The sequence below is a fragment of the Mobula hypostoma genome, chromosome 18, assembly GCF_963921235.1.
Source record: "Mobula hypostoma chromosome 18, sMobHyp1.1, whole genome shotgun sequence".
NCBI lineage: Eukaryota > Metazoa > Chordata > Chondrichthyes > Myliobatiformes > Myliobatidae > Mobula > Mobula hypostoma.
This window is the reverse complement of record NC_086114.1, coordinates 23,071,097-23,085,970: the sequence shown is the minus strand read 5'-3', so window position 1 is coordinate 23,085,970 and position 14,874 is coordinate 23,071,097. Positions and strand designations below refer to the sequence as shown.

At 42.1% G+C, this 14,874-nt stretch overlaps 1 protein-coding gene across 5 annotated transcripts in view; it reads left to right on the top strand.

Annotated features, from left to right (window-relative positions):
• Positions 1-14,874, top strand: part of cdh23 (cadherin-related 23) — a 1,160,360-nt gene that overhangs the window by 623,249 nt on the left and 522,237 nt on the right. For 4 of the 5 annotated variants that reach the window (XM_063070587.1, XM_063070586.1, XM_063070590.1 and 1 more), the window contains exons 14-15: positions 2,358-2,422; positions 12,676-12,913. In XM_063070587.1, the coding sequence (XP_062926657.1) occupies positions 2,358-2,422; positions 12,676-12,913 (303 nt within the window). The remainder of the gene's footprint in view (positions 1-2,357; positions 2,423-12,675; positions 12,914-14,874) is intronic. The other variant, XM_063070588.1, reaches the window with a different exon arrangement.

The following is a 14,874-nucleotide window of genomic DNA, read 5'->3' as shown; positions in this document are numbered from 1 at the left end:
AACAGAAGGCCACACCGGGAGCAATGAACACAGTATATAACCCCAACAGTCTCACAGGTGAAGTGTCACTCAGATGGAAGGTCTGTTTGGTCCTCTGAATGGTAGTGAGGGAGGTGTAGGGGCAGATGTAGCACTTGTTGTGCTTGCAAGGATAAGTGCCAGGAGGGAGATCTGTGGGGAGGGATGAATGGACAAGGAAGTCGCATAGGGAGCAATCCCCGTGGAAAGCAGAAAGTGGGGGGAGGGAAAGGACACAGAGGCTGGTGGGGTGGTAGATGAAGACAAGAGGCACCCTATCCCCGGTAGGGTGGCAGGAGGCTGGGGTATGAGCAGATGTGGTGAAATGGAAGAGATGCAGTTGAGAGCAGCGCTGATGGTGGATAGCCCCTTCCTTTGAAAAAGAAGGACATCTCCTTTGTTCAAGAATGAAAAGCCTCATTCCGAGAGCAGATGCGGCGGAGACGGAGGAATTGAGAGAAGGGGATGGCATTTTTACAAATAGTAGGGTGGGAGGAGGTATAGTCCAGGCAACTGTAAGAGTTTGTTGGTTTATAATAGACATCAGTGGATAAGCTGTCTCTGGAGATAGAGACAGTGAGATTGAGAAAGGGAAGGGAAGAGTCAGAAATGGACTAGATGAATTTGAGTGCAGGGTGGAAGTTAGAGACAAAGTGGATGAAATCGACAAGTTCGGCATGGTGCAGTAAGCAGCACCAATGCAGTCATCGATGTAGCATAGGAAAACTGCAGGACGGTTAACAGTGTAGGCTTGGAACATAGACTTGTTTTGTGTAGCCGACAAACAGGCAGGCATAGCTGGGACCCATGCGAGTGCCCATGGTAACCCCTTTGGTTTGAAGGAAGTAGGAGGAGCCAAAGGAGAAATTATTTAGAGTGGGGACAAGTTCCATTAGACAGAGGAGAGTGGTGATAGAGGGGGAACTCGTTGGATATGGTGTCCAGTAAGAATTGGAGAGCTTTGAGGCCTTCCTGGTGGGGGATGGAGGTGTATAGGGACTGGACATCCACAGTAAAAATAAGATGATGGGTCAGGGAACCTGAAATTCTTGAAAAGATCAAGAATGTGTGAGGTGTCACAGATGTAGGTCAGAAGGGACTGAACCAGGGGGGATAAAACAGAGTCAAGGAATGGAGATATGAGTTCATTGAGGCAGGAACAAGCTGAAACAAGCAGGTTTGTGGATTTTGGGTAGGAGGTAGAAACTGGAGGTGTGGGCTGCGGGAACTGTGAGGTTGGTGGTGATGGATGGGAGGTCCCCAAAGTCAATAACGTTGGTGATAGTGTGGGACACAATGGCCTGGCGTTTCTTAGTGGGGTCCTGTTCGAGGAGTAAGTAAAAGGAAATGTCTGAGAGTTGGCACTGGGCCTCAACAAGGTAGAGGTCAGTATGCCAGTCTACTATGGAGAGAAATAGACATTTGATATTTTTATTGATCCACTGAGTTCCTCAAGCTTTTTGTGTGTTACTCCATATTCCAGCATCTTGTGTCTCCTTCAGCCCCATTTGGGCTCCAGAATAGTCTCTTCACTTCCAGATTTGTTTGCTGCTTGGATCAAATGTCAAGTCACTTTGGAAGCTGTTGTGAATACCGGGACATCTTAGGAAACTGGTTTTAATCAGCTGTAAACTTTGAAAGGGATATCCTGTTAGCAGTCTTCTCTCCTCATAAACACCTCACCATATGGTATTCCCAGCAGTTTAGCCTCTAAGACCAGACAGGATCAGGCTTTCACAGCCCACTTTGAAATACTCATTTGAAATCCATTTTCTCATTTTGTAATCTGATCAAAGAAGTCCTCTCGACTAGACTTAAATTTACTGCTCCCCCTTCCTTCTTCACGTAGTTCCTTATTCTACTAAATGTCCAGAGCCTTCTCGGGGAGAAACCGGACTCGGTCCAGACCAACAAGCTGGCCTGAGTTAAGTGAAGCTTGTACTATCTTCACTGACCAAAAGTGGTTGACTTGATCTTTTTCGACAATTTTTTCCATCATCTGATGTGTGTGTGCGCGAGAGAGAGAGAGAATCTTGCTTTTCTAACTTTGTGCCAATCCTCAAATTTGTTCTTCTGTTCCTTCCACCACATATTCACTGAAAACCATGGAATTCAAGTTTACCCGTGTCACCCTCAGTCTTCTCTAGCTCAGTGAGAGTAATGTTTGTCACTTGACGGCCTGACTGTGGAAGTAATGTTTGAATGAATTTTGTTAGAACATTGTTCAGTAAATGTTAACAAAGTGAAAGACAGTTACTGAGTATGGTTGCCTAAAACCAGTGGTGGATTTTGGACTTCTGTTTTCTATTAATTTTATATCTAAATGTTCTTTTCTTCAGGCAACAGATAATGACGTTGGAAGCTATGGAAACATCCATTATTTCTTCAGTGATGATTCTGACAGGTAGGAGCTAGCACTGGATAAGAAGCATTTCCAAATGTTTACCTGTATGTACTGATAGTGTCAACCATTTATAAATTTATCTGTTGAAAGGTACAATGCATTAGTTCTTTAAAATCTCTCATAAAGCACTAAAGCATCTGCTAAGGAAAGATTGAGTTTGGATTAAGCTACAAGTTTTGTGTCTTTATTCTCTCCTGGTTAAGTCTCGCAGAGAATCTGTAACATCCAACCCGTATGTTATGGCCAGTCACCTACCTACATACAAGTTCCTCTCTCCAGCCTTCACTAGACTCTCTTCCTAACTGAGCTTCAGAATGGATACGTGAGTTCCAATCCACCTGAGTGTGCAGCCTGTTGAATTGGAGACTGTGACTTCAGTCGGAGTCAGCTGGCAAATTAAGCAGCAGTTTTGTGCCAGTCCTGAGGGAGAGCACTTGCTGGAGATTTTGCCCTACTGGTTGTGCCACTGTGTCTCTGAACTCTCCATTGAGGAGAATGTAAAAGAGCTCATGGTACATTCTTAGAAGAGCGAGACATTATCCCACTATCTTGGCCAACAATCATCCCTCACACACTGCTGTCAGAATAGAATAACCATCACTTGGTTGTTGCACTGTACAAATTGGCTGTCAGGTAAGCAACAGTGACTATATTTCAGAAGTAATTCTTTGTTCATTAAGTGCTTTAAAAAGCATGCGGTTAAAAAGTACTCTATAAATTCATGTATTTCTTCTAATGAATGAAGAGCACTGATTAAGACAACCTCGTGAGAGTGATTTTTCTTTCTCTGTCTTATTTCCAGTTGAGGTTGGTGTATGTGTACTTTCACAGAGCATCTTCTACCTAATTCACATGAAAGTAAAATCTGTAATTGACTTAAGGCTGGTGATGTGAATAAAACAAACTGCCAGTTGCTAAAATGCAAAAAATAATCTATATAATTTTACTTTGAGATAGGTGGAAGATTTTACTTGGGGCGGCATGTTTGTGTAGCAGTTAGCATAACGACATTACCGCACCAGTGTCCTGGATTCAATTCATGTTGCAGTCTTTAAGGAATTGATACATTTTCCCTATGGCAGTGTGGGTTTCCTCCAGGTGCTCTGGTTGCTTCCCACACACCAAAGGTGTAAGAGGAGGTTAATTGGTCACATGAATGTAATAGTGCGGCGTGGCCTCATTGGGTTGTAAGGGCCTGTTACCATGTTGCATCTCTAAATAAAAATCTTTAAAAAGTCAACTGAGCATTTTTCCCTTTGGAGAGGCAACGTGTGTTGGAGGTCATGATATCTTCAGCAGCTTAATTATCTCCAGCTTTGCTTCCCGTGAAACCCATTGAGAGTAATGTGCACCCAATCTTGAAGTGCCATCACTTGTTAAGCAGAAGCAAGAACAAGCTCCCACAAACGACGCAGTAATCTCAATTAAGTGATTTGCTTTTAGTGATGCTAATAGAGGGATAGATATTGTCCAAAACCTATAGAGAGAACTTCCCTAATCTTCTTTGAAATAGTTCTGCCAGATCTGTGTTCACTTAGGAAGAGATAGTTTTCCTTCATCTTGCAGTTCATATAAGAGATGATGCCTTCACCAATGCAGCATTCCCTCAGTACTGCAACAGGGGTAGCATTTCAACTTGGATCCTTTTACATCCCCTTCACTCTGGGATCTAAATGGATCATCTGAGTCTCAGTTGAAGAATGTGATTGTAGTGATTATTCTGATAGTAAGTGGAGCTTACTTATGATATACATCGTTACTCAACGATTAGCAGTTCTGTAGTGCACTGCAAATAAATGATGTGACCTGCAGTTGTGCACAGTTGATTCTTGTGAATCAGAATCAGGTTTAATATCACTGGCATGTCGTGAAATTTGTTAACTTTGCGGCAGCAGTACAATGCAATACATGATAATAGAGAAAAAAAGAATTACAGTTGTCATGTGCAATACCTATAAAAAGTATTTCACCCCCCCTTTGAAGTTTTTATATTTTATTGTTTTACAACATTGAATTACAGTGGATTTAATTAGGCTTTTTTGACACTAAGAACAGAAAAAGGCTCAAAGTGAAAACAAATCTCTACAGAGTGATCTAACTTAATGACAAATATAAGACACAGAATAATTAATGCATAAGTATTCATCCCTTGCAAGCCGGTAGATGCACTGTTGGCAGCAATTACAGCCTTGAGTCCACGTGGATAGGTCTCTATCAGCTTTGCACATCTGGACACTGCTATTTTCCCTGTTCTTTACAAAACTGCTCAAGCTCTGTCAGATTGCATGGAGTTTGTGAGTGAGCAGCCCTTTTCAAGTCCAGCCACAAATTCTCAATGGGATTAAGGTCTGGACTCTCACTTGGCCACTCCAGGACATTAACTTTGCTGTTTTTGAACCACTCTTGTGTAGCTTTGGCTTTATGCTTGGGAGCATTGTCTTGCTGAAAAACAAATCTTCTCCCAAGTTTCAGTTTTCTTGCCGACTACATCAGGTGTTCCTCCAGAATTTTTGTGTATTTTGCTGCATTCATTTTACCCTGTACCTTCATAGGCCTTTGAAGGCCTGTTACAGTGAAGCATCCCCACAGCATGATGCAGCCACCACCATACTTCAGAGTAGGGATGGTGTGTTTTTGATGATGTGTGGTGTTTGGCTTATGCCAAATACAGCGTTTAGTTTGATGGCCAAAAAGTGCAATTTTGGTTTTATCAGACCATAGAACCTTCTTCCAGCTGATTTCACGTCTTCTGGAAAACTCTAGCCAAGATTTCATGTGAATTTCAGGATGTGTATTGTATACATTTCTCTGACATTAAATTGTATATTTGGACTTTGAACTTTTTTCAACAGTGGCTTTCTTGTTGTCACTCTCTCTAAAGCTGCGACTGGTGAAGCACCCGGGCAACAGTTGTGTGTGCAGTCCCTCTCATCATAGCCTCTGAAGCTTGTAACTCCTCCAGAGTTGTCATAGGTGTCTTGTTGGCTTCTTGCAAGGTCACTCAGTTTTTAACGACAGCCTGCTCTAGGCAGCTTTACATTTCCATTTCTTTATGATTGACTTAAACTGTACACCAAGGGATATTAAGTGTCTTGGAAATTTTCTTGTATCCATCTCCTGACTTGTGCTTTTCAATAACTTTTTCATGGAGTGGCCTGGTGTGTTCCTTTGTCTTCATGTGGTAGTTTTTGCCAGGATACTGACTCACCAGCAGTTGGACCTTCCAGACAGATACAGGACCTTCCTGAATCACTGAGAATGTTCCGGAATTTGATTTACTGTCTGCATGCATAAAGATGAAAGGGAGGCAGGCTGGAATTAAAATCTCATTTTCATTACCATTTCTGGATCGACCAAGGCAGTTCAAAGCCAATAAAGTGCTTTTGAAGTGTAGCTGAAGTTGCAGTATTAGAAATGTTTAACAGTCAGTTTGTTTGCTGTCTTGTGTTCCTTAAATAGCATCGCAATAACAACATCAGGAGTTTATGTAGAGATAAATATTTTCTGTGACACCAGGATTAATTCCTGACACATGGAGTTGCAAGCTCATGCACAGAGCATCTGTGAACGATCAGGCATTTATTTTCCAGATTTTTTTTTAAGAAGTTGGAGAATATCTTTACACATGAGATGTTTATTATGTGAGAAGCAAAAGCATAAAAATGCACAGCAAATGGAATTAAAATGGACTGTTCCTATCTTGTATTGCAAGTTCTAATATGTATAGTCATTTATACATGTCTAGCATTGTGCAGATGTACTTCCAAGTTTCTTCGGCACTTCACTGTGAATAGGGTCCAATAATGTGGTAAAGCACGTCAATTATAATATAATGTGGAAATAATGAAGAAAACAATATAATTCAAATCCACGTTCGCCCAGACCACATTGTGAAACAGAAAGATAATTTATTTTACTGTGAAGATATTGCACACGCATCAAATTTCATTAGATTGTTGCCCAAACATTTAATGTTTTGCTGTAAAGTGATGTCATTGATCTTGCTCTACAGCCGTCATCTAACATTTAGCACAAAATGTTTGATGCCCTTGTAAATGGGGCAAGTGTTTTATTATTGTTATTTGACCATTGACACCGTGACTCATTGGGTTTCTTGGCCCACTCCATAGATCGGAGCATGCAGATCTAGGCTGACCATCTGCTGCAGTACTGAGGGAGAGCTACAATGTTGCAGGTGCCATCTTCTGCCTCACGCTACTTCCTGCAGAATGATATCAAATAAGATTAGGGAAATTCTCCCAGGAATCCCAGCCAGTATTTATCCACCCCAATCAATCACTTAAACCGGATTATCTCATCAAAATCATGTTGCTGTTTATGAGAGCATGCTATGCTGACAATGGAATTTTTGCATTTGGACTTGTAACCCCACCACAGTGTGCAAGTGCCGTCTGAAGTTCGGCAGGGAGCATCAGGAGTCACTGGGTTAAAATCTCATTTCAGATGTTCAAGTCCATAATTTCGGTGAACGCTTCAGTGCAGTTCTTAGAGTGCTCCATTGTTAGCGATACAACAGGCAAAAAGTTGGGGGAACACAGCAGGCCGGGCATCATCCATTGGCTGTCGATGTTTTGGGTTGAAACCGTTCATATGGACTGAAAGATAGAGGGGGGATAGCCAGGATGTAGGAGCCATGTATCTATTTATTGTCTGTCTGTACTGTGCATTCAAACTCTGGCTTCAGGTAATTTGTCACATGGGTTTGGGTGGCATTGGGTGGTGGTTAAAATAAACGAATATAGTCAGCTGCTCACCTGTTTGGCTGAATAGGGAATGCGTATTTTTCATTGACCACTCGTCCCTGTTTCAATTTGATCCAATTACGCTCATTTTGTTTTACATGGATTATGTAAGAGTCCTTCCAGGTGAGGCAACACTTCACCTATGTTGGGGTCATCTCCTGTATCCTGTGCTCCTGGTGTGGCCTCCTGTATATCAGCGAGACCCAATGTAGATTGGGAGACTGCTTCACCAAGCACTTACGCTCTATCCAGCAGAAAATGCAGGATCTCCCAGTGGCCACCCATTTTAATTCCACTTCCCATTCCCATTCCGACATGTCAGTCCATGGCCTCCCCTACTGTCACGATGAGGCCACTCTCAGGTCATAGGAGCAATACCTTATGTCCCATCTGGGTGGCCTTCAACCTGAAAGCCTGAACACTGATTTTTCGAATGTCTGGTAATGCCTCACCCCTTTCACCATTCCCCATTTCCATTTCCTTCTCTCACCTTAACTCCCTACCTGCCCATCACGTCCCTCTGTTGCTCCTCCCCCTTTTCTTTCTTCCATGGCCTTCTGTCCTCTCCTATAAGCTTTCCCGTTCTCCAGCCCTGTATCTCTTTCACCAATCAACTTCTCTCAGCTCTTTAATTCACCCCTTCCCCTTCCCAGTTTCACCTATCATCTTGTGTTTCTCCCTCTCCTCCCCCCACCTTCTAACTGACTCTTCATCTTTTTTTCTCCAAACCTGCTGAAGGATCTCAGCCTGAAACGTCGACTGTACTCCTTTCCATAGATGCTGCCTGGTCTGCTGAGTTCCTCCAGCATTTTGTGTGTGTTGCTGTAATGGAAGTATCGAATGATTTTATTGTTGGTTTCTAATAAAGGATTGAACATACTTTTTTGACTTGGAATTTGGTTAGTTGAAAGCACTTCGTACAGTGTGCTACTCCCTCACTTAGCCTCTCAACGACCTTTGGTTTGTTTTCAAGTAGTCGCTACACAGTATAAAGAGGTAAGGGAAAGGATGGGGTAACACGGGACATTACATCCCCACCTACCAACTTGCCACCCTTGATTCCATGCTCCACCTTCCTCTCCTGTCAGATTAGATTCCATCTTCTTCAGTCCTTTGTCACTTCCATCTAGCACCTCCCAGCTTCTACTGCTATTCCAACTATCCTCTCCTCTGTATACCCATCAGCCCCAACCCCCCTCACCTGGATCCACCTATCCACCTACCTACCAGCTCTTGCCCTTGCTCTTCCTAATAAACCATTTGGATCTTTTATATCCACCTGGGAGAAATGAAACGACCTCCATTTAAAATTTCATTGGAAAAATAATGGTATTAGTGTTGGTTTAAGATATCAAAAACAATCATACGAATATTTACAGCCCATTTTACTCACTTTACTGTTTTTATTATCCATTCTTTTGATCTACTTCTCATGTGAATTCCATTTTAATTGGTATCCTCCCATGTAACAGTTAAAGATCAAAATAGTGTTTTAATCTGACTATGAAAGGAGCCTAGCAGTGAGTTTGAGGCATTAACTCAATTCTGCAGATTCTGACGGTCATAAACTGCTCAAGCTTTGTTTTTACGACATCTTACGAGGCAGTGGACAGAGCTATTTCCCATTAAATGCCACCAACCATCAACCATTTCGTTTTCTTGTATTTATTTCACTGTTAAGTATGGTGTAGAATAAGGGCAATTCAGACCGCTCATTGGAATAGGCTAAGGGATTAAGTTGATATTAAAAAATAGTTAATATGTGACTGAGATAAAGGATGGTTTTCATAGAATGCCAAGGGTTTAGTTAATAGCACTTGAGACAATTATCATAGGTTATTACAAATTCATAATTTTTCCTCTTCTTTGTTTTATTTGCTTCACTATTGGTTTGGTGGCAATTAATATTTATGGAAAGGAACTCATCCATTTCCTGCTTGACAGGCTTGAGAACATTCTTTGCGTTGGCTTCATTGTCATATTTTCCCATGTGTTTCAATTTGCATAATGCAAATATGTAAATTATATTTTAATGTCATTAATGTGGTCTGATCATAAGAAAGATTAATCAGTAGTTAATGATTGGCTGTCTTTTTTTGAATCTCAGAAATGCAGTTTATAAACTAATTTCTCTGAATGCACTGCAAACTTCCTTGTTATTAATTAACCTGGAACATTATTTTTTTTTAAAGCATGAATCTCAGCTTATTAACCAGAATGATTCTCCACTCTTCCCGCACCACATTAACCTCCACAATCGCCTCCAACAAAAAATGCCACAGTCCATAAATTTTCAAACCAGGATCATCCCAGGATGATTGAGTACTGAGAGTTGATCAACTAATTATTTCAGACCTCGAGCACAGTGCCTCTGTTAATTAATCATAATGAACAATACATTCAGTGCACCCAGTGCCAGTAAAAGGGACTAGTACCAATGGGCATGATGGGCCGAAGGACCTGTTTCTGTGCTCTGTTACTCTGTGAAGCACGGGAATCCTGCTTATCTACATTCTGCTGACATTCCCTTCGCGGATTTAAGAATGGGTTGAAACATATTAATTTCTGATTGTGACCAAATCATGATTATTAATACACGAGTCTTATTTATAAACTTCAGGCTGACCTGCCATAGCTTACTGATTAGGAAGTAGCACTGAAGTTAATGAGACGATAAAGCAGGCAAACCCAGCGCAGGTGTTCCTTTCTAGACGGCTAGCCAAGTAAAGCAGTGAGGTTAACCTGGACCTGCAAAGAACTTAAGTTAGAATGCACCTTCAGTCTGCACATTATAAATCATAGAGGCATGAAAAACACATTGAGGATGAACCCAGAACTATGAGGTTCAACAACTGGGACAAGTAACAGAGAGCTCTGTTTCTAAGGAGAGGGTTCTGCATCTAAATGAAATGATTGGATAAGATCATTGTGGTCAACAAGATCAATTTTCCCCTCATTGAAAGTCAGATTCCAGACTAGAGCTTTCAGTGTAAGATAGGAATAAATTCTGAAGAAACTCCTTCACCCAGGAAGTAAGTAGGAATATGAAATCTATTACCTAAAAGAGTAGTTGAGGCAAATTCACTTAAACTGAGGCTGGATAAATACACAAGGTAGGGAAAAAAACAGAAGGAAATGCTGATGGGTTCAGAATCAGAATCAGGTTTTTATATCACTGATAAATGAAGTGAAATTTGTTGTTTTGTGGCAGCAGTACAATGCAACACATAAAATTACTACGTTACAATGAAATTAATAATGCACAAGAGGAAAAGTGAGGTAGTGTTCATGGACCATTCAGAAATCTGATGGCCGAGGGGAAGAAGCTATTCCTAAAACATAGAGTGGGTCTTCAGCCTCCTGATGTTTTATTAAATAGAGGCTCACATCCCTCCATCATTCATTACAACAGTGATTCATTTCAAAAGCACATTATTTGCTGTAAAGCATTTTAGAATGTCATGAAAGGACATGGAAGGCGCTATGTACAGGACGTCTATCAATCCAAACCCTCCAAGGAACAGAACAAGATTTACTCACAATATTATATACTGAACATATAATAGCACTTCAAATGGCTTCTGTGCACATTGACAAGCAAACCATATGAGGCATTCTTCACTCAATTCTTACCATTACTGGGGAATGCAGACGCTCGTTATGTGTGCAGAATTAAAATCTCTTTCAAGGAATGTTCCTTCAACAGTCTACTTATTGCATGTCTTTGACATTTGACAGAGCATCTTTAAGAAATCAGAGTGTCAGGAGGCCATTCGGCTCTTGATCCCTGTTGTTTCATTATTCAATTATTGGCCAATTCTCTATTTTAATTTCACCTTCCTGCGCAGCCTTTGATCCTTTGGTTCCTTTCATGTGTAGATATCCATTGACCTCAGGTGAATGGAGACAGCTACTGAGCATCTATACACTGCTGAGGTTGAGAATTTCAAAGGTTAGCAAGTCTCTAAGGGAAAATGTATCTGTTCATGTCAGTTCTAAACTGGCCAGCCCCTCACCTGAGACTCTGAAACCTTGTTCAGGTCTCTCAGGGCACATGAAACAGTCTTTCAACTCCACCCCTTCAAGCCTTATAAAAAAACAATCATGTTTCAATGAGAAAGAATCTGTTGAATTTCTTTGTCACCCATTTTTTTCTCTATGAATATGCAGCCTAGGGCTAGAGAAAGACATTAACTCTTCATGCATTTGTATGAAATACATTTCTCCTCTGTTTGAACACTGATGTTAACATATTTATTTTAAATGGCCAGCAAAACAACACACTTAAAATTGACTAGGGTTTTTTATTTGCTTACTTTGCACTGTATCACAAAAGGTAGGAAGTTATTTGGCCCACAGAGCTTATACCAGCTCCATGTAAAACCAACATACAGAAAATGCTGGAGGAACTCAGCGGGTCAGGCAATATCTATGGAAATGAACAAACAGTCATTGTTTTGGGCCAAGACCCTTCTTCAGAACTGAGAAGGTAATTCATCTTGTCCCATTCCCTTTCCTCCTTCCCAAAGCCCTGCCAGTTCTTTCTCTTCAAACACTTGGACAGCTCCCTCTAAAATGCTACAGTTAAGCCTCTCTCCATTACTACCCCTGACCTTGCATGCCAGACCCCAACCACGCAGTGAGTACAAGAGTTTATTCTCATGTTGCTTTTCATTCTTTTGCCAATCACCACCATTCTGTGTCCCCTGGTTTTTGGCTCCTCTCTCAATGAGAAGGGTTTCTCCTCATCTTCTCTGCCTATATCCTCCATAGTGGATATTAGGTGGGAGGGAGGCTCAGGGCTTGTTTGTGCTGCTGTTTGTTGCTTTCTGGGTGTTCTGCCAAGTATTGTGGGCATGGTACATTGGCACTGTAATGAGTGGTGACAGTTGCAAGCTGCTTCCATTGGTTTTCCTCATTTTTTGACAGTGCCTCAGGATCTGAGATGACTTGTTCCCACTCTAGAGGTCATACACCATGGATATAGCCCCTGTAGGTGAACATCCTACATCCTTTGACATAATTCCCACAATATTCCTTATTTTGTGGTTTCCAAAGTAGCCAATAAGGCCAATGTGGAAATCGCGGACTGGCAGATTGTGAGTTGGTCCAATCTTTCCACCGCATATGTGGGGCATTTCTACTTTGATGCATTACATAGATAGACCCATGTTACATGAACACGTAAATGTGAATGGAATGTAGTAGTATAATCAGCTTTAGCTACCTTATAGAGTTATACATTTTGTTGTTACATGTACACAGAAATTTTGCAGATGTTTATTTCCCTCCATAGATGCCGCCTGAACTGCTGGGTTCCTCCAGCATTTTGTGTGTGTTGTAACATGACATCCCAACTCCTGTATTCAGTTCCCCAATGAAGACATGCATGCCGAACACCTTTTTCACCATTTTCTTGTGACAGCACTTTGTGTCTTGTTTCTTCATTTTATACCCTGCTGCAGTAAAACTCTCTTTGCTTCCTGGCAGGTTTGCAATTGACAAGGATACGGGCAAAATAACGCTGATTGGGAGCCTGGACTTTGAGACGACGCGGCGGTATACTTTAACTCTCATAGCCAAAGATGGGGGCGGGGAGGAGACCACTGGCCGCGTGCGCATTAACGTGCTGGATGTCAACGACAACATCCCCACCTTCCAGAAGGAGGCGTATCTGGGAACAGTCCGAGAGAATGAGGCAACTCCAGTGCCAATAGTCCGAGTCCGAGTAAGTGCACTCATTGCAATGGCTCTGTTATGCTTGCGACACTGCTCCATGCTGGCATGTCCGCAAGGCGTGTGATAGGACAGTGCCTCATCCCTCCCTGCAGTGGAGTGGCTTTGACGGTGGCACTTCGTATATATTTTCCATGGCTCAGACACATGGCAGCAGTGTCTTACACCCTCCTCTTCTGAACCCCGAATCCCTCCCTCACAAACCTGCTACCACTAGCGAATGACGAAAAACGCAAGACCACAAAATAAAGCAAATGGTCATATAGTTATAAAGCAGGGAAACAGGCACTCGGGTCCAGCGAGTCCGTGCCAGCCATCAAGCATCCATTTAAGGGTGATTTATACTGCTGCGTAGTAGCCTACGCAAGTGGCCTATGCTGTTGTGAGCATTTATACTTGTGCGTTGGTGCGTCTGCGTCGTTCTGCAATTCACTGCCAAAACGCTAGTTGGCGGTGGGGTTTCTATGCCACTGTGTTGAGTTTCAACACGAAGAAACTCAAACTTCAAACAATGGGGACTGAAACTGAAGGAGGGTGAATTTTCTGTGCTTGTCCGGCCACTGAGAGACACGGACAAGGAAATGCATTTCAAATATTTTCGGATGTCGGCAGGTAGATTTAACGACTTGGTTCATCATCTCCAACCATTTATTTCGCATCAGTGTACACACAGTATACTCAGAGACTGGCAATCACCATTCGAGTTTTAGCTTCAGGTGGAAGTCAACAGGCTGTAGTAGCTAGCTACAAACTGGTGGCAAGCACAGGGTCCTCAATAATTTCGGAGGTCTGTAAAGCTTTATGGAAAGCATTGCAGCCAGAGTTCCTTCCCTGCCCTTCAGTCGACCAATGGGAAGCTATTGGAGCGTCTGAGGAAATGCAATGCTACCAAGTGGACCAATCACAGTTGTTGCGGTCTGCGTCACCACGATGCATAGTTACATTTTTGGGGAGGTGAGCGTCAAGCTATGATGTAGGGTATGGCGTAGGGTACGCAGCTACGCCATACCTACAGCGTCGATTTGACACAGACGTATAAATTGGCCTTTACACTAATACCATAATTTCATCTTCCCTACATTCCCATTGACTCTTCTTCGATACTGCCACACCTAGGGACGGTTACAATGACCAATTGACCTATCAACCTGCATGCCTTTGGAATGTGGGAGGAAAGCGGAGACCCGGAGGAAACCCACACAGGGAGAACATATACAGACAGGCTCAAGCCAGTGTTGAACCTGGGTCACTGGTGTGAAACAGCGGTTCTACTAGCTCCAACACTGAGCTGGCAGTGGAAAGCAACATAGTTGAAGTTGCTGTATGCACTCACATCTTAATTCGCCATTTTTCATAATTATTTACAACTTGATATCAGTATTGGTTTATTATTGTCACATATACAGTTAAAACTTCTCTTTCACACCGTTCATACAGATCAAATCATTACACAGTAGACTACTAATGCTAGAATATGGTAAAATAATAACAATGCAGAATTCAGTGTGAAAGCTACTGAAAAAGTGCAGTGCAGGGAAACAATAAAATGCAAGATCATAACAAAGTAGATTATGAGGTCGTCCATTTTACCATCATAGGGAACCATTTGATAGTCTTGCGACAGTGAGCTTGAAGCTGTCCTTAGGCCTGGTGGTATGTGTTCTCTGGTTTTTGTAACTTGCAATTTGCCGGTGATCGGACCAGATGATAAGAGACATAGATTGAGTGGAGAGCCAGCTCCTGTTTTCCAGGCTGGCAATGGCAAATGCCAGTGGACATTCATTTATGGTGAATGGAGGAAAAGATTTCAGGGAAATGTCAGAGGTAAGTGTTTGGAACGCACTGCCAGGAGTGGTGGTAGAGGCAGATACTTCAGGGACACAAGGGACTCTTAGATCGACGCATGGATGAAAGAAAAATGGAGGATTATAGACTAAATAGGAGGGAAGCATT